The sequence below is a fragment of the Aulonocara sp. 'chitande type north' Nkhata Bay genome, linkage group LG2 (assembly GCF_057382095.1).
Source record: "Aulonocara sp. 'chitande type north' Nkhata Bay isolate Kocher_YH1m ecotype deep benthic linkage group LG2, A_spYH_male_GT1.1, whole genome shotgun sequence".
Classification (NCBI taxonomy): domain Eukaryota; kingdom Metazoa; phylum Chordata; class Actinopteri; order Cichliformes; family Cichlidae; genus Aulonocara; species Aulonocara sp. 'chitande type north' Nkhata Bay.
Genome location: NC_141345.1, coordinates 1751509 through 1771208, shown reverse-complemented (window position 1 = coordinate 1771208; position 19700 = coordinate 1751509). Strand labels below are relative to the sequence as shown.

General features: G+C 39.8%; 1 protein-coding gene across 8 annotated transcripts in view; it reads right to left on the bottom strand.

Annotated features, from left to right (window-relative positions):
• Positions 1–19700, bottom strand: part of diaph2 (diaphanous-related formin 2) — a 367696-nt gene that overhangs the window by 221164 nt on the left and 126832 nt on the right. For 6 of the 8 annotated variants that reach the window (XM_086301138.1, XM_086301187.1, XM_086301178.1 and 3 more), the window contains 6 exons: positions 16929–17047; positions 15530–15594; positions 14646–14750; positions 9557–9619; positions 6067–6423; positions 768–882 (listed from right to left, as the gene is read on the bottom strand). In XM_086301138.1, coding sequence (XP_086157264.1) covers positions 768–882; positions 6067–6423; positions 9557–9619; positions 14646–14750; positions 15530–15594; positions 16929–17047 — 824 coding nt within the window. The remainder of the gene's footprint in view (positions 1–767; positions 883–6066; positions 6424–9556; positions 9620–14645; positions 14751–15529; positions 15595–16928; positions 17048–19700) is intronic. The other 2 variants (XM_086301168.1, XM_086301195.1) reach the window with 1 other exon arrangement.

The window sequence follows — 19700 nt, the reverse complement described above, 5'->3', positions numbered from 1 at the left end:
TGGAGGATTCTGTATAGTTATGTCCACACATGCTGACAGAGCTCCGATTTGACTGTTCTGCGCTTGACAGGACTCTGACTTCTCCCCTCCCACTGTTGCTCGAATTAGAGGGGTGTGCTGCACACACATAAATACACAAACACACATGCACACGCTCGCTGTCAAAGAAGTGGAAAACACTCAAATTGTCATGGGAGGAATACATCAAGTGCCTTCACACACATATACACACACATATTCTTCCATATAAAAACAAACTTGCGCTGCACTGCTTGTGTTGTTCATCAGCAAGTTAGGTAGCCTGGTTGTGTATCTGAGAAACAAACTGGCCGGACAAGTAAATTCCCAGAGCTTCTTTCACCAAAGCCTTCACGTCTTCCCTGATGGAAGATTGGTCTACTGGACTGGAAAAGGCAAGAACCAAACCAAGCATGGCCGCTCTTGATTCACACATATATGTACAAGCTCGGGTTTGTGCACGTCCACACACACAAAAATAAAAACCACTGATCTGAAACTACTCAGTGGGTACAAACAACAAATACAAAAAGGAGCTACTTGGCATTTTAACTTCCTCATAGACACATAAACACAGTGAAACACAAGCATTGGTATGCATAACTGGCATAGAGATTTGAACTGAGACCAAACAGAAACAGTGGTGGTGGTGTCGAGACAATTACGTTTTAAGTGAGAAAAGACGCCAAAGGAAGCATATGTCTGTTGATTAATTAAGGATGGGGTGGAGAAAGATGACGCCTCCTTACCTTTGCTCTGTGAGGAGAAGCAGAGGGAAAGCTGAGCAAATAGGTCAGGATTCTCAAACTTCTCTTCTTTGACTTTGATCCAGAAGCAATTCTCTGCCATTTCCTGAGGCACTATCTGCAATGACACAAGGATTCCATTATCACCACAATCAGAAACCGTCATTCCACCAAGCTGCCACTCAAAAGTTCTTCTCACTGGAGATGGAGTTTGTGAGTGTTTTTGCTGCGTGCGGCCACACACATGCCCTTGAGTGGCATCTTTAGCATCTGAGTGACAAACAAGAAATAACCAAACAGCAACAGGAGAACGTGAGGGATACATTAATATTTGCATATGACGAGAAACCGCATGAACTTAGCCATGCTAAACTTTACCCGAGTGAACAGACACAAAAACCAACATCGTAGGAATCACACGGCTGCTTAGTAAAGACGAAAATGGAGGCGTGTAAAGGAAGATCAAGACATGAACACATCTAATTACTGTAGTAGTGTATCATCAATATCTATACCATTTGCCTACTTCCGCTGTACACTGTATTAAGTGCTATAATGAGACCATATCTGTGGCTTTTTGTCAAACACTCGAATTTGCACTTGACCCAGTGCAAAGCTGCCAATAACCATCTTCGAAAACACAGTCATTTCACACTGAAAGACGTCTAAGTAAAACACTCATGCAACACAGACCAATCTCCATCTAGCTCTGGTCCATTACTCCCAATGCTGTATAGTAACAGTAATAAGTATAACAGTGTTGCAGAGTCAATCATGAGCTTGTTTTGGTGTCCGGGATAGATAACCTCTGTGCTCTTATTTGCTTCTATTCGACCCACGTATACAAACATAACACACATGTGCCTAAAATAGGTTTGTTTGTTTTGTTTTAATTGCCTATGCGTATAACAGCTGTTTCACAAGAATTACAAATTATTGTAGCAAGAAAAAGAATTTTACCGAAATAAATATGTAAATATAAATAAGGTGGCACGGTGGTTAGCACTGTTGCTGCACAGCAAGAAGGTCCTGAGTTCAATTCCACCATCAGGTCTTTCTGTGTGGAGTTTGCATGTTCTCCCCGTGTTTGCGTGGGTTCCCTCCGGGTACTCCGGCTTCCTCCCACCGTCCAAAGACATGCAGCTTGTGGGGATAGGTTAATTGGATAATCCAAATTGCCACTAGGTGTGAATGTGCGAGTGAACGTGAGTGTGAATGGTTGTCTGTCCCTGTGTGTTGGCCCTGCGACAGACTGGCGACCTGTCCAGGGTGTACCCCGCCTCTCGCCCTATGACAGCTGGGATAGGCTCCAGCGCCCCCCGCGACCCTGAAAAGGAGAAGCGGAAGCGAATGGATGGATGGATAAATATGTAAATATTAAAAATGACTTAATGTTAGCTTTCCAAGTGTTTAGAATGTGGAAGCAATTTATAGTTTGCACAATTGCGTGTGACCAATGGGGGGACACACAGCATAGTAGCAATTTTAGGGTTGGTATTTGACTGTCCACAACATGAAAAGCAGAAAAACAGACAGGGATCTCATGAATTTTATCAAAGGGTGGCTATGGCTTTTGTGTGACAGTCATTGACACGCCTGGCCCTTTGAACTCTATTAATAAAAAGGAAGTACTAATCAAAGAACATTGAAATTCCAGAAGTGACTACTTTAATTGCAACTATAGGACTATAGGTTAGGACATGTATATCTGCCAATATACACTATGCAGAGTGCGAGTCTGTGAAGTCACAGATTTCAGGCTCCACTCTTTTTTCTTGTTTTTTTTTTAAACCGACAGAAATAAAAGCAACAGAAAAATACTTAACCAAATACCTAACCAACTAAAAGGTTTCGTCTACATGAAAGTAGCACAACAAAACAGCTTGCGCTTTAGAATTTTTTTCTGCTCCTACTTTGTGCTATTAAGTCAAGGCAATGACATGAAACAATCTAACCACAGTCCATCTCTCTTTTAAGTGAGGTCCTGAATTGCAGGTAAACAAAGCACCAAAGAGACTATAAAAGCTTGTGAATTAGTCACATATTTTTTCAAGACCGAATACAAAGGTATTTTGAGGTAAATCGCATAAAATGTTTTTATATATACAGAATATATAAAAAAATAAATAAAGTGTTACCATTTTAAATTGGCTTAAAAGAAAACTGAATGAATCTGAACTTTTTTTCTCATTTTCCTAATATTTTGTTTAACATTTGGCCTGTAAGTGAATATTGGCTTTACCCTGTTGGACCTGAGCAGAGCGAAACACAAATTACATCTTTATGCTTGTGAGAAAGCACTTACTGCAATTTAATGATTTAATTTTGAGCTTAAATATGAGCTACCTCAATGTGCTCTGTACAACTCATCCATTGAATCTCCACCTTATCGTGGTGAAGGTGTTTGTGTGCCGAAGTGATCCCAGGAGCTATGTTATTGGGAGCTTATGCTGGTTGCGTAGCCCAAGGCAAACTGGTCAAACCTGTAGCTACTGAAACTAGCTCTTAAAACTTCCATCATCTCTCTGGTAGGAAAGGAGCCTGAACTAATGAGTGATGTTGAGCAATACCAGGTAGATATAGTAGGTATCATCTCAACACATGGCTTAAGGTCTAGAACCAGACTCCTTGAGAGAGCTTGAAAGGGATTCTGGCAAACCATCAGTAACTGAGGAGGGAAAGTGATGCTCTACTCATACTGTGTACAGTGAGGGTGGGACGCCACTGACTTCATAACTCCTAGATGACAGGTCCCTTGGGATGGATGAAATTCACCCCGACTATGTTCTGGCTCTAGATGTTGTGGGATTCTCTTGTTTAATGTTCCTCTGTAGGGTCGCATGGAAATGTGGGCTGCTGGAGAGAAGAGTCTGTCTGTTAGTCGAATCTCATGGAAACGAACAATGAGTACTGGAACGCTGGACCAGGTCTTTATCCTCCTTTGGACATTCAAGGCTACGTGGGAGTTTGCCGAACAAGTCTGTAAGTGCTTTGTGGACTTGGAGAAGGCATTCAACCGTATTCCTTAGGCCAGTGGTTCCCAAACTTTTTTTGCTAGGCCCCCCTTTGTTTTACAAGAAAAATGTTTGTCCGTGATTTAGACAAATCGTGGCAGGATCAGCCTGATGTTATTTGTATCCCGCTGCAACTTTACTGTATAAGAGCAAACATCTCCAAAATGTCAGGAGTAGTTAGTCATTACAACAAGTGTTTGTAAAGTAAAAATCAAGAACGTGGGATCCTGTTTGTCCGTGATTTGGAGAACCCAGCGCTGCTCCCGACGAAGGGAAAACCAATCCTGCAGGGAGACCTACCTTGGTACTTGTGCAGGTGAAGCCAAAGGGAAGATTTGCTTCACCGTATTTTCTCGTCTTTGGCTTAGAATGAAGTTGGTTTGGAAACATATTCAGCGATGCTTCATCTCCTGCTTTGCGTTTCTGTGGGCGCCCCGTGCTAGCAGTGTCCAAGCGTTTAGTTTTGGTTCCCCCCCCCCCGGAATGGCCCCACACTTTGGGAAGGTCTGCCTAGGGGATCCTGTTTGGACTGGTTCAGGATACTGGTCCTCTATCCAGTCCCTGTGCAGCAGTAGTGAGAGCTGTACAGGACTTTGACTGATAAATTTTCTACTGGCATTTTCTGCCCCTCAGACTCGAATAAGTAAACGAAGATGGATGGATGGATGGTAGCTGCTCAACATCTTCTTAAAACTATAAGAGTCACATTTTCTCATTTGTACGATACTTTTGTTGGACATGTATCGTCTAATAGAGGGAAGGTTTGAAATTATGAAACAATGTCCTTGCCCTTTCTTTTTTATACAACCAAATCATTCCTAGTACTCCTATACTTCTGCCTGCTGCACACAGCGAAGACAGACGACTCATGTCCCACTTAATCGACACAAGAGACACAGATTGTTTTTCCTCAGGTGGTTATGAATTTCATTTGCATCACAAAACTACATTTCCTGTGGAGGCAAGGTTAATGCTGCTGCACATTAACCTGTTTCTGTACACTTCAGAGACAACGGTCATTTGTGCTACACCGCATGCACACAAGTCATATAACACAACTGAACCACATAGATATTTCACAGGAAAATGACTAATCACATTTAAAATATCAAGGCAAAAACAAACACACAGGAATGCCTTCTATTAAGAAACAAACTGCTGTTTCCCCGACTGTTTACACAATGGGTATGACATCCCATTATTATTAATCTTACTTACCGTTCAGGAACCTCCTACACAGAGTCAAACATTAGCATATTTGCCATTTTAAAGAATTCTTAAGGTGACCAATAATTCAAACCCAGAACACCACCTCAGTGCTTTTTAGTGCAGTGCAATCACTGTTGACTTGCATTTTCACATTGTCGCTTTATGCCTTTGGTGGCATGTGGTTGGATAAATAATTGGGATAAGACAGAAAAATGTGCATGACCTGTTTAAGCACTGTAAAATAATAAGCACACGGATAGATACTGTCGACAGCCTTCATAATTATTTTTTAAGTGGCTTGATTCTACAAAATCATTGCACTTCTAGCATTATGTGAAGTAAACTAGTCTGATATTTTGTTTGCAGTCAGTAATTTCAGAATAAAACACAAGGTCACATAAGTATCAGTAAAGAACCATTAAAATAATCCGAGAACTCCTGGGGCAACGGATAAATTATCTATGGCAAAATACAATGCAAATCAAGAGAATGTCCTATTGAAATTATATTCAAATGTGATGGAAAATTACACAACAAAGTCTCCATTCAATTATGCTAAGAATGTGCAAATCCAAGGACATTTGAGTGAAAACTGTTTACTGTTAAATCCTTTGAAATGGGTGCTGAGTATGGAGCACTTTGGCCTATGGCTGAACGAATGTTTGACTAGATTAGAAACAGATTTAAAGAGAGGTTTCTTTTAGTTTGAACCTTCAACTTTACACTTTATCACTCTGCAAACCTACCTACAAAATATACAATCAATCAGCTTCTAATGCCAGTCCAAATTGTTTGAAAAAAATGCTTGTAAATAATGTGCAAATTAGGTAATGGAAAAAAAATGGAAGTGTAACATTGCATCTGCACCAGTGTGTGAATGTGTGTGTGAATGGGTGGATGACTGGATATGTAAAGCGCTTTGGGGTCCTTGGGGACTAGTAAAGCGCTATATAAATGTGCATGTGTGTTTGTGCTATATAAATACAGGCCATTTACCATCTGTACACTGTTAAGTAACTAATACTATAAGTGAACATAAGATTATCTACTGCAGCCAATGACTGCTCAGACTGCTATACCTTGGTCCAGTTGACCCTCTTCATGACAGTTTCAGGCTTGTAGGTCTTCTTGGGCTCCAGTCCATAAGGCAGCTTAACAACAGGAAATCCAGGAGGTGGTGGAGGTCCTGGTGGGCCTCCAAACGGGGGTGGAGGCCCAAAACCAGGTGGTGGCGGGGGAGGGGGTGGTCCACCACCTGGCGGTGGAGGAGGTGGTGGTGGCGGAATGCCAGCATGGCCAGGGACAGGTGGAGGAGGTGGAGGAGGTGGAGGAACACCACCAGGTGGGGGAGGAGGAGGTGGAGGTGGTGGTGGAACTCCAGCACCTCCTGGAAGTGGTGGAGGTGGTGCTCCAGTTGCAGTAAGGCCTGTAGCAATCTGCAAATACAGAACACAGATGTCAACAATGGCCCACATATGCATGTAAACTCCCTTTGATTTGATTGAAACTGATGTTCCTAATACAAAAAGCTACAAGGACAGTAAAGAGGCCTCCGTGTCCTATGTGTGCAAACCACTAATCTTGCTTTTACTGATTACCTGCTCTACAAACTCAGCCACATCTACCTCCTTTAATGGAATGCATCCGTTTTATATCCTTGAAACTTGCCACTAAAGTCAAGAATTATAAGGTCAAGTGGGAGCAAATTCACTAGACATATAAAGGTCTGTGAATTTTCTTATGTCTAACTGGCATATCTCTGGAAATTAGCGAAGTTAACTTTTGCTATCAGCCCTGTAAGGATCGTTCCCTTTGCACGCCACTCCATATATGTCATTCCTTCAAAGCATTTTCAGGCCCCTTTTATGATGTCTACATTTCTACACTGGTATGTTTCAGCCTAATTTTATAATGGATTTTTCTCTCATCAATCAATACTAGACAATATTTCAGCAACAAAGTAACAACAGTTGTCTTTTATAGATTATGTTTCAAATATATAAATATTCCATTTGCAGATTCTTCAGTTAGAATTTGGTTAACATTCTGGTGGCAGAAATAAGAACCTTAAGTCTTTGAGCTTTTTAGAGTTTCTCCTTTTCTCTATGGCAATAATGCTCAGGCACAACTAGGTATGATAGGGGGTGTCAAAGAACAGCAATGTTCATGTCTCTCTAGAGTTGCACTATTATAGTTAAATGCAGCTATAGTTAAATTTGTGTTTAGCTTTAGCAGAGCATTTGCTTCTCATTTTGTGATAATTATTCAGGTAGTGGCAAACTTCCAGTGGACTGTCATGTGCCTTTTAGCATCCATCTGGCCGCTCTTCCATAAATGCCTGATTGGTGGAGTGCTGTACCAGTGATTGCCCTGTAAAAGATGTTGGGGAACAGAATGTCTCCAAAAGATGGATCTCAACAGCAACCACAAAGTTCTAAGTTACATGTCTAACAACAACAATTTATCCACGATTAATCAGCTTGGCTGGGCTGTCAGACCTAGAAAGACTGTGTCGGTGGTTCATTCATTTGAGAATGACGGTAGCTAGTAGCTACCATGTTCTTGGACAGTTTTACTAACACACAAAATGTCTTGCATCGTTATACCTTTCTTTCTGTGCATAGTCTGTGCATAGTCTCGAACCCTATATCCTTTATGCCTTGGTTTTCAGTCTGTGACCATTATCTATGAGGCCTCATACAGAAAGATTCCAGGTGTTCTTATTTTGAAAGCTCACTTGCTGGTAACCAGCTAGTCCCAGTCCTTCCCAACTCCCAACTCAATACCGCTACTCCCCAAAACGTCTCTTGTCTTATATTTGGATGTACTCCAACTAAACTGTCTTGGACTGCTACTGATGATCTACTGCAAGATAAAGGGGTACTCCAAAAGGAACCTGCTGCATGTGGATAACTGAGCCGAGAAGGACTGAAGTGCAGAGGGAGGCCTTATGTGTTTGGAAAACCGTCCTCTCATTGGAGATAATTAATAATAAAGTTTATATTTGTAAATTGTAAGTTTTTATTCCAGCCTAATAAATCAACAAAACACCAAAAATCTGTAATTGCTTGATATATACCAAAAATAAATAATGCAAATACAGTAAGTACACCCTAGCTCTGACAGGGTTTGATTTTCAGAGCTGATTAGATGTCTGCTCTTACCAAATAGGATTTCCTCTTGCACTTTTCATTTCTAAAACCAATTCCGTACTATTTAAATTTCCCCTACTCACTTGATTGTGTGCTTAAAATGCAATTGGCTTCATATTTAAAGACATTACATATTGTTTCATTACATAATAGCATTGGCGGATTGTTTATTAGAGACGGAATTAAAAAGGTGTTCTGCCTGGAGTTTTTTTTTCACAGATTGCCCAGAGCCTCTCAGTAAAATCTACATCCAATGATTACATGTCTGTCAATCTCAAACCCTCTGTGGCCCATTTTCTCTTTTAAGATTAATATGAGAGAATGGAAGCAAATTAGCTGCTAAATTAGAGTGCCGTTGTTTCCATACTGAGGGGCCCTCCGAGTATCTCTCTCTCTATCCACCTCCCTGTTCTACCCTGTAATAATAAGCCCAGTGTTCCATGGAACTCTTGGGATCCCAAACCACTGCCGCCGGCATATTCTTCCTCGGGTATCAAAATAAACACAACAAAATGTTGTACAGCGAATAAACGTTTGTACGTCTTTTACCTTAAAGGAAATAAGGTGATTCTTGTGTTGCAATTATCAAGGTCACACATGATTTGCATGCAGTGTATACAAAATATACAAACCCAAAGTATATATATGTGAACTAGTAAATAGAGGTCTATGTTATATGTGCAAAAACCATGATTACTTACTAAAATACAATTTAAATTCACTTTTACTTCAGATCTAATATGTGTATTTGGCAGCATATTTTATTAAAATATATTGTGCTGGCAAGTGATCCTTTTTTTATTGATGTTACTCTACCAGAGCCCATCTGGAGCTCTGTGTAAAGTAGACAACCAATCTAATACAAAATCTAACCCACCCAAATGGATTCATACTCTTCTGAACTCAAAGGGGAGGTCAGCGTGACAGGTAATTAACTCTGAATGCTATGTGATTAAATCTTTGCCCAATCTCATCTCTGATAAAGAAATTCAATCACAAGTGTTTACTTATGAAAATTACATTAAACAAGCAAGCAATGTGTGCGGCTGAAAGCAGCTATAGAGATTCTCAACGTTCAGTTGATATATTCTCTCGCTCTTCCACACATGCAGTATACAGAGCACATTATTTGTTGCTGATTAGTAAAGTCAAGAGGCAATAATTCATTTATATCAAAAGAAAAAAAAAAGTATTTTTGTGAACTTTTTTTGTGAAGTTCACAAAAGTTCTATGTAATATGTGCTATATAATACAAAGGGCAAGCATGCTGAGAGAAAATATGAGACAAAAGATCAGTCCAACAATCCAAAAACAGATTTAAAGCACCACAAATCAATGACATTAAAACGCACTTGGATTTTTCGGGGATTAAATGTGAGATTACGTCAAGGGCCACACATGCAACGGGGACACCCACCTTGGCTTCAGATTCCCTGATGAGTCTCTGAGCCTCTTTGAGCTTGTCATTTTCAATAGTTAACTGTGCAGATACAACACACGCACATACACACACCACAGATACACATGGGAACACATACATTACAAGAGGCACAGAGGGCAACAAAGAGGCACAAATGGGGGTGGGTTAGATTGACAGGGAACAGGAAGACTAGTACAATAGAGCAGGTACAGTACTCACGCCAAACACAATCAAGCCAGAGAAACAACAAGGACGTCCTTCACACAGTTAATGACAATGGCAGTACAGTGTTATATTCCCATTTTGTCTGAACAAGCTATTTGATGTGCAAAAGGCAAAGTAGAGTGTACTGTACTTTTACACTGAAAACAACATCTAATCTTTCTTCAAAAGAACGCCGGCGCGGAGCAATGACTGCATGAAAGGAACAAGGCGCAGCATCACTGACAGTTGGTGTACCTTCAAAAACCTAATTCTATTTCAATTTTTTCTCATTCTGGCATCACAAAATAGATTTCAACCCAGAACTCTTAGATGTGTGATGGGCATTGATTTTACTGCGCAGCCTTTGTTTTAGAAATGTACCGATTTTGCTTTGATATTTCACTCCGGGCAACTTTGCCAAAAGAAAGAAGATAGGAATATATTTCAAAGTAACAACAATTTTGTGTTTTTATGGAGTTATTCCCACAGAACATTCCTTACTATGAACTGTAGAAAACTAAATATTGAATGTGTGTAATGGAAGAGAAGATGGAAACTTTTCAGCTGCGTGTCTTAAGAAGAGTTTTTTATTTTGAAAGAATTTTGTATAATGGTAGTGAAGTGCAATATTCAAAGCAAAGAGAAATGCTACTTTATAGTTCAACCTCAGGGATTAAAAGTTCAAAGCTATGAGATATCTAAGTTTTAAATGGTAAATAAATGGTAAATGGCCTGTATTTATATAGCGCTTTACTAGTCCCCAAGGACCCCAAAGCGCTTTTAAAGAGCAAGATTTTCAGCAGGTATCATTTCCCCTGCTTTCTGAGAAAACCAGATAGTTAGAATAAAAGCATGTGTAAGAATGTAATGATGTATGACAGATGTGAATATTCTAAATTTAACTGTGTATGCTGGGGTAAACGCAAAGGCACACATATTTACTACACTGAAACTTCTGCAGGCATTATCAGTTTAGAAGAATTCTTTAATCAGTCAAGGTAGACAGCAGTTTGGCAGTAAAAGGCAGAGAAAGTAGTCTACTGCACCTCCAGTTGCTCTCGGGGCCATGCTGGGTCAGCTACAAGATCCCCAGGTTGTTAAAACCTATTAATGGGATGGCACTGAGTTTTCCAGTCTACCACTGCAGTGCTACATTATTCATCAAATCCGGAGCCAATTCAGTGAATATCTTCCCTTTTGCCTTGAATGGATCCATGCTAAGGTTTGGGGAGAAGGTGGATGGATTGCACTTTGTTGTGATTTCGAAGTCCTTCTCCTAATGTTTACAAGGAGAATTTCCACTCAACTCAATTGGGAGATAATCACACAGACACATCAAACAGGCTGCTTGTTACAATGCCAAAGTTTCTGAAGAAACACTCTCATTAAATGTGCTGGTTCACAAACAAGGTGAAGAGAAGCAACTCAGGCATGCGTGAGTTTTAATATCTGACAAGAATTCAGTGTAGGAGATGAAAGGTTAGCGTTAGCTCCCACTTCATTCATATTCAGTAAAACGGCAGTAATCGCACAGCTGCTTTGATGGGCAAGCTGAATGCGTGTCCTCACACCGATTTAAAGGCTCTGCGCACTCACAGTTAATGACTTTTCTACGGCACTAGTATCGTGTCAAACACGGAAAAGGAAAAAAACATTCTTACAGACCGGTCTTCCTGAAGTAACAGAATCTCATCTGTCTGAGAGGATCACATCGTTGTTTGAGTTCTTACTACAGACCCAGTATTTTTTGTAATTTTCTGACAAAAGGTATAGCAAGTGCAGTCTTCTCTTACAAATACGATACGGTATATAGTGTAGTTACGTTAGGCTGAATTGGGAATAATCTAAAGTTCTTACAGCAACACTCTGGTAATTTGTGCCAAACAAATGACATGTTTCCCTGTCGAGGTTAATGTCTCTGCAGCTCTCCAGCAGTAGCTGTTCTTTGAAGGAGCATTCAGACAAACAGAGAAAGAGAGAGTTTGACTCTCCGGGGCATCTCTGCTGTACGCTACGTGTTAATGCACCATAGCCAGCTAGTCTTCAAAAGACACAGACCTGCTGTGGGAAGATGAGGGAAAGGTGTGTTATAGTGCAGAAAAAAGATTGTTAAAAGCTCCAACGAGGGAATTAGGGCAGGTAAAGGTAGCACAACCTGATGTACACAAAGACTGAGCAAGGCAAAGAAAGAACAAGGCTGAGCAGGGGAGGTGGCGATTATGGACTGATTAAAATGGGCTTGCAGTGCTTAGGAAAGGAGTGATGAACTAGTTCGGGAACAATGAAAAGCCAAAACAAATTCAGCCTGTTTGAGGTACCTGTTATATGACCAAACCCATGAACAAGCAGCACGGATTTATAGATGCTCAGTGGATACAGGAGCAGAAGAGATTTGTCCTTTTAGATGTCACAGGTAAAAACACGTCCTGTTATTGATCAGACACTTAGTAAATACTAAGGTATGCAGATGTTTACTGCAGTACGCTCTCTATGGTAAGCTTTGACTTATCAGGACATAATAAAGGATTACATATTCCTTACAAGGTCTTAAAATTAAGTAAATACAACCTGAAATAAACAGCAACTGTCTCATTATTATTAAAATTAAGCCAAAATGTAGAAGTCATGTGTGAGAAACAAAGCAAACCCTATAATTCAAAGGCATGTAGAACTCCTCTTAGCAGCAATAACTCCCAAATGTCTTTAATCAGTCGTTTTCTGGATGACTTTATCAGTTCCTGTTGTGGAGGAATTCTCGCATCCTCGTATTTACTGTGTGATGTTCGCAGGCATTCATTTATACACAGCTCTCTTAAGGTCCTGCCACATCTTTTCATTCGGGTTCAGGTCTGGACCTTGACTGGGCCATTGCAATACTTTGATACTTTTCTTTCAACAGCCATTTTGTTGTTGCTGCTGTGCTTGGGATCATTTTCCTGTTGTGTGTCCTAGTTTTAGCCAAGCTTTAGCTGCTGGACAGATGGCCTCATATTTGAATGTAAAATACATTTGTATACAGAAGAGTTCATGGTCTACTCAATAACTGTCAGGGTCCTATTTCTGCAAAACAAGCCTGCCTGAAAATCATCACCCTTCCTCCACTGTTCTTGACAGTTGACATGCTTGTGGTGATGTGCTGTGTTTAGTTTTCCCTAATGTGGCGCTGTGCATTATCCCCACGTTGGTTTTATCCATCCAAAGGAGATGGTTTCAGAAGCCTTGTGGTTTGGTCATATGCAGCTTTCCTAACCCAAGCCATGCTGCCATGTTGTTTTTGGAGAGAAGAGGCTTAATCCAGCCAACCCTATCAAACAAGCCATGATTGTTCAGTCCTTTTCTAACATGAACTTTAACATTTAACTTGTTAACTGAAGCCTGCAGAGTCTGACATACGTAGCTTGTAGGTGAATTGGCTGGCAAGTCCACTCCTGGGAAGACTAAATGTTTCCACTTGCAAATACTCTTTCCCACTGTGGAATGATGGACTACAGTGGGACCATTAGGACAGGTACTTATGACCCTTTCCTCACTGATGAGCAGCAACAATTGCTTATTCTGAGATCACTGCTGATATCTTTCCTCCTTTGCATTGTATTAGCCCACACCTGTACCATCCAGATGTGCAAATTGTCACGAATTGCTTTTAAAGAGGTGCTCACACACGATCAGTTAATCAAGTGCATTTGATTAGCAGTACCTGACTGCTACTTAAACTCTTAATTCCCAGAACTAGAAGGGTGCACTTGGTTTTTCACACATTGCTTCTGTTATATTTGGCTAAAGTTTTGTTAAATAAATAACAATATTTAATGTATTGTTGTTCATCTGAGCTTGAACTAAAATGATTTTAGAACTTACTAAGGATGTTAAAAGTTAATTATAAATATGTAAAACTCATTCTTTTTATCAGGGCTGTGCACCTGCACACACACCTACATTTCTATTAAACGGTTAGATGTAATGCGTTAATTTGTTATGGCTCAATTTGACACCTCAGAGGTTACAAGTGCAGGTAAGAAGTGGCGACACACCCTGTAGGCGTATGAAGCACAGAAGTGAGATCTACACACAAACTGAATCCGAAGGAGAAAACGGCTACATAACTTTGGCTATGAAACCAGCTGAAGTTCATTCTGCACAACAGTATTTTTTGTAGACTGACGTGAGATCTGAAAGGTTCTGAGCTGTGAAAGTGATTCCTGGACCACATATGCAGTTTATCAGTTGGTAAGTACCAACATAAGCCACGAGATATGAATGTTTGAAAGAAAAAGCAACCTCTGGTACGGATGTAGCTATACCATCTTTCAATGCTGGTTTATATTAAATTCCCTAAGCAGGGAGGCAAACTGCCTTTTTGTCCCAAGGTAGTACTAAAGTGTTTGAAATTGGGTTAAGGGGGAAATAGCAGTCATTTTCTGCATTCAAAATGGAAGATTTTGCCTGGGAAGAAATGATGTGGAGGCCAAGAAAAAGAAATGCAATCGATGTCTGTGATGATAGAATTTCATAGGAAAAGCTTCAATAGAGCAATTCGTCCATATAAAGAAATACAACTTAAGAAGGAGATTGACCCCTTATTAAATCAAATGTTCTTGCATGGGTGATAACTCCCACTTACAGTAGCTTTGCATCTGTAAGTGGGGTGGAAAGGTATCCGGATAAAAACAAAACTTTCTTTTAGTGGCGCCATTACTTTTCTGTGCTACGATTTTAGGACAAACACATTTATTTGCACATTCTTAGTCTTTCATTTTAAAAACAGAAAAGTTTTGGACAACCGAGCTTCACCTATCTTTGTTTTCTTGTTTTTTGGGGAAAGATACACTATAAAGATCTCTGGGGAATGCAACATTGTTCTGTAGAGTAAAAATGGATTTACCTGGGACTCCAGGGCTTGGATCTTCCCCTCCAACTCTTTGATTTTTTCTTCCTTCTTTTGAGACTCGGCTTGGGCCTCCTGCCGTGCACTGAACTCTTCATCAAACTGCAACAAGAAATACTAAGATGTCTATGTGCAGAACACATATACAAAGATGTAAACACACGGGCACAGAGGGTGGTGAGCGGCAGGGTGTCTCCAGAGATTGGCCACAGGGCATGTCAGCAGACACCAAAACACGCCACCTTACACTCTCTGGACAATTTCTGTTCATAGGTCCCGTGTCCCCAGAGCCCTGTTGTCCTCTGTCTTTGGTTCAGGCTTGGCTTTCATGTATCCTGATGGTTCTAACCTTTGCAGAAACTATGCCGTGTCGTTACAATGATTTCACTGTCCCAGTAGGGTGCCCGGTACGATGGTGGGGCATGATTCTTAAGGAAAAAACATTCCCAGGACCCCCACTGGGGTGTTGTCAGCCCGTGATAATGTTTCTCCATAAAACACAATTTATTACTAAAAGTACGACGCTGAAAGAAAGGTTTTGAATTTTATTTCTCTCCAAAAATACAAACCATCAATCAAGCCAGTAATTTAAAATACAACTAATTTAAAATACAGTAAGAGGCCCATAAAGCATCAGCTTAAAAACATGTATCAGAGTCTGCATATAACTTAACTCTACCCTGGCCCTGTGCACAAATAAGTATACATCAGAACATCTGCATTGATTCTTGTAATGCTGATACGGATCATGTACCGTCACAGCCAGGTATTGATCAGGGCATGGAAAATCAATAGCTTGTCTGGGAGCTCGGAGGAAGAAAAAACTTTCCTGATGGGAGCTGACCAACCGAGGGGCGCTGCTGGAGTGATTAATGTCTCACCTTTTTGGAGAACTCTGTTGCCTTCTGCTCACTCTCTTCAACTTTGGCTTTATCCACAAGCTGATCTGCAAGAGAAGTTGGCCATGGTCAAAAGATAATTCAAATGCATCTGTGGGTGTGCCTTACAGGCTCCTGAGATTTACAGTCGCATATTGTTTTAAAAGTACATAAAAGCTGGGGATTGTTTTTTCTTTGTTTTTTTAAATCTTGGAACAACTGTTAGGTCTGGGAGATCGCATCAATCACTGAATTTTTAATTTCATTTCATTTAATGTAGCATTATCAGCCAGCGATAACATAATATTATTTTTTTTAGATTTCATTAAAATTGTATTAACATTTAAGCACCTTGTGCAACTCTTGGTTCTGATTAGCAAATGTACTTATCTCTCACCCCTTCATCTATTCCACTTCTTTATTAACATCAGTGTTTTATTGTAACAAGAACACCACCACCGACTGTTAGCTATCTGTTGCCTAAGGGTATGTGCCTTGAAACAAAAAGAAAGAAATCAGAGTATATAAATATGGATCAAATCAGACGTCTCTATCTTTTATTTTATTTTGTTAGCTTTGCCTTTACAAATCCCACATTTTACATCTGCCCTGTAGGTAGCAAAAGTGCAAATTCTAGGCGTTAATTATTTGCTAAATCACATATTTAGCTACACTTTTTTCATTTAGAAAATGAAAAACCTGTGGTGAATGTGGATAAAAACACAAGTGAATAGACACCTTTCAAAAACTAAATGAAGATGTGAAAAGAAAAACAGATTTTTTGTTTCTTTTTAAAATTACTTGATTAAATCCAAGTGAAGTGAGAAGGAAAAAAAACGTCTTTAATACTGCACCGATCCTCTGTGCATAGGTTTAGAAACTTTTAATGACCCTTTGTTGGCAAGTTGCAGAACTGTTGGTGACACAACTGAGAGACACATGGTGGTGTTATTTATTTCTCTGTTTAAAAAGATACCCATTAGTAACACAGTGCAAATAGATGTTTTCACTGGAAGACTACAAGCAAGATTTTTTTAAAGTCTAACAGGGCTTTTTCTTCCTGAATTAACTGGATTCAGTTAACTAATAATTAAATGACCCTCTTATCTTATGACAAGTCACTGGAGATGTTAGACGAAGGCTCTGGGAGAATAATGAATATAACTCCTAATATAACTCCTGAAGCACAGGATCTAAAAAAAGTCACCTTTACTTAAGGTACTTGTTTTACCTTAAGCAAAGGTGACTTTTTATTCACATACTAACATTTAGATTTTGTTTGTCAACACACATCATATCATATGACATAACAGGCACAGTTCAAACCACTGCATCGCTGTGCCGTCTTACAGTATGTGTAATTAGCAAGTAACAAATGATTATGAAACAATTCTCTAGTTACCAATCATGTGGGTGAAGTCCACATCCAATCTTTTATTATAGACAAACTCCGGGTCCATCCCGCTGCGATGGAGGACCACCTGAGACACACACTCTTCTATCACCTTGTAGTACTGAGGCCTGAAGAGTCACGAAACACAGTAGAACAATTAGACAAACCACAGAAAGATATGAGTGACGCAAACTCCACAAGGCTAATTAACCACAAATGAGTCTGTTATCCAACCCAGAGGTCACAAAATGCCATATCAAAAAGGGTGCTGCTGGACAAAATAGGTACCCTATTAAATTTGATCAACCGTTACATGGAATTAGCAGATTAATGGGTACACAGAACCCAAGTATGTGTTAGCCTTTCAATTTCAAGGTGACTGACAGTAGCCGAGGCCATGCTTGCCCTCTTGCATAATTTGCAATCATCTTTGCCAATTAGAGAAACCATAAAAACTGAAATGTAAATCTAATCAGTGTAATGTGAGTAATTGAAAGCACAATGAATAGAAAAACATGTCAGCCAGTTAGGAGTGTGACAGAGTGCTTGGTGTTTTCAAGAAGGTTGTGCGAATCGGCCCGAGAGTCCGACTCTAGCACACAGGCTGGTATGTGACCTTTTCTCTGTACCATTATCAGCTTTAATTGCAAGTGACATTTAGCAAATACAATGGCAGTTTAAGCAAGAGATAATTATTTTCTAAGCAAGACATTGACCAGAAAACCATTAAATGTGAAAAACTGACACTTAATGATGTTCATCAAATTAAACCTAAATTATGGATTTTTTCAATTATTTTAAATATAAATGAATAAATACAAAGTATCCTTTTTACAGGTGCACACAGATAGGACCGACTAATCCTGTCAATGCTATTTATTTATTTTTTATTGGGCAATAACGGTTATTATACAATTAATTGGTGGAATATAGCATTATCAATTGGACAAACAGGATAAACAACCCAGTGGTTCAATAATTACATGAACTCCTTTCATCTCTTTTAAATAAACATATTTTTAGTGGGTGCAGTGAGCAAAAGCTATGTCCCTCTGTTAAAAGGAACAATTACATGGTACACCAGTCCAGAGAGGCTTTCACTGGCAAATAATACTAATTTCATGTAGATTAATTCTATTGTTATTTAGAAAATATTTTATTCCATTTTTGAGCTAAACAAGACACTCAAAGTCTGATCAAAGACTGCCCACCTGAATGGCTCTGTACCAGAGCACTACAATGAAAGAGCATTAATGTCACGAAAAATAAATAATTATGTTAGCAGGCAGAACCGTGAATAATGTGTCTGCTGTCAGGTAATTTGTCTGAAAAGATAAAAAAGTACATCATTCAAGTATGTATCTGAGCAAAAAGGAACACACTTTGTTATCAAACATTAAATGCAGAAAACTTTTGTTTTGTTTTGTTTTTTTCTTCGGGGCTTTAACTCCGCACAAAAATTCAAAGGCTATGTTCTGATGATACCTTGTGGGTGGACAGACCATATCATGTTATGAGCAGGAAAATGAAAAGCCACAAAATTCTGAGCCAAAGCAAATAAGAATAAATCAGCATTTAGGTGCTCTGTTTTGAAAGCATGAAATGCCATACATTAAGCCTGGTGGATTCGCCCACTCATGACTGGAACAAGCGAGTGAAAGCTCACACATCGCCCTGCATGGCTTAAGCACTATGGCACTCGGCTTACAACTGTCACCAATGTACACCACATTATTATCTCAATAAGCCGCCCTATTTTCCCTCCGTCCTCCATCCTCCGCCACCACCAGGCAGATAGGGGCTGGGTGGAGATAACTGCAGACGGAGAGAGTGACCCAGAACTGTCAGGCCCCTCCACAGTGGGCAGGGCTGGGCTCCAGAAGCAAGCATATGTCCCCTGCATCGTTCCCCGCCTCTTCTTTTACTTTGGCACCTTCATTTCTTCCAGTGATAGCTTGCAGTTCAGCACAGCCCCAGCCACTTGATCCAGCTCTGCTCCACATAGCCAGTGTAATCCCCATATCACCAGGCTCCAAAAGAGCAGATCTGCTCTATATTTACTGGGTGGGTTTGATGTGCTCCCATTCATTAGGCTTTCAGGAAGAGATTAATTATCAAAAATACACCAAAACCCCAGAGGGGAGAAAAACAACTAGTGTTGTGTTAGAAGGAATTACAGTAGACAGAGCAGCTGCCCATTATAGAAGGTCTTATTATTAGAAGACTAATTATAATATTTAATGAACGCTCATTTAATGTTATTATTTGAAAGGAGAATTAAGGAGCCAAGTGTAGCGGTAATTCAAATTAATACAATGACAAAGAAATGTAATGTCTTACTTTGTACAGAAAAATACAACTACAAGTTTATTCATGTGAAAGCTACCTTTAAAAGACTTCCACCAGTAAATAATCCCAGTTAAACCCAACCATTTACTGGCCTCCCACTTTGTTTTAGTTTCATGTTGTGGAAATGGTATAGCCACACATTTTAACCACAACCCTAAAAGCTGATAACTCTTAGGGCAAAGGCCAAAAAATAGCCGATAGTATCTATTGGAAATAGCTGCATGCAGTGTAACACTGTGTCCTCCATCATCCTAAGTGCACAGCAGTGATGTACGAGGAATAAAAAGGCCTCAGTCATAATGCATTTCGGGTGATAATGTTTGGGTATAAGATTTTCCTTGCTTTTGTTATGCAAGCTCAAGAAGAAAGAAATATTCCAAAACATATCTTTAAAAAGGCCGTCCGATTTTTACGAGTTTTGGTACTGATCTC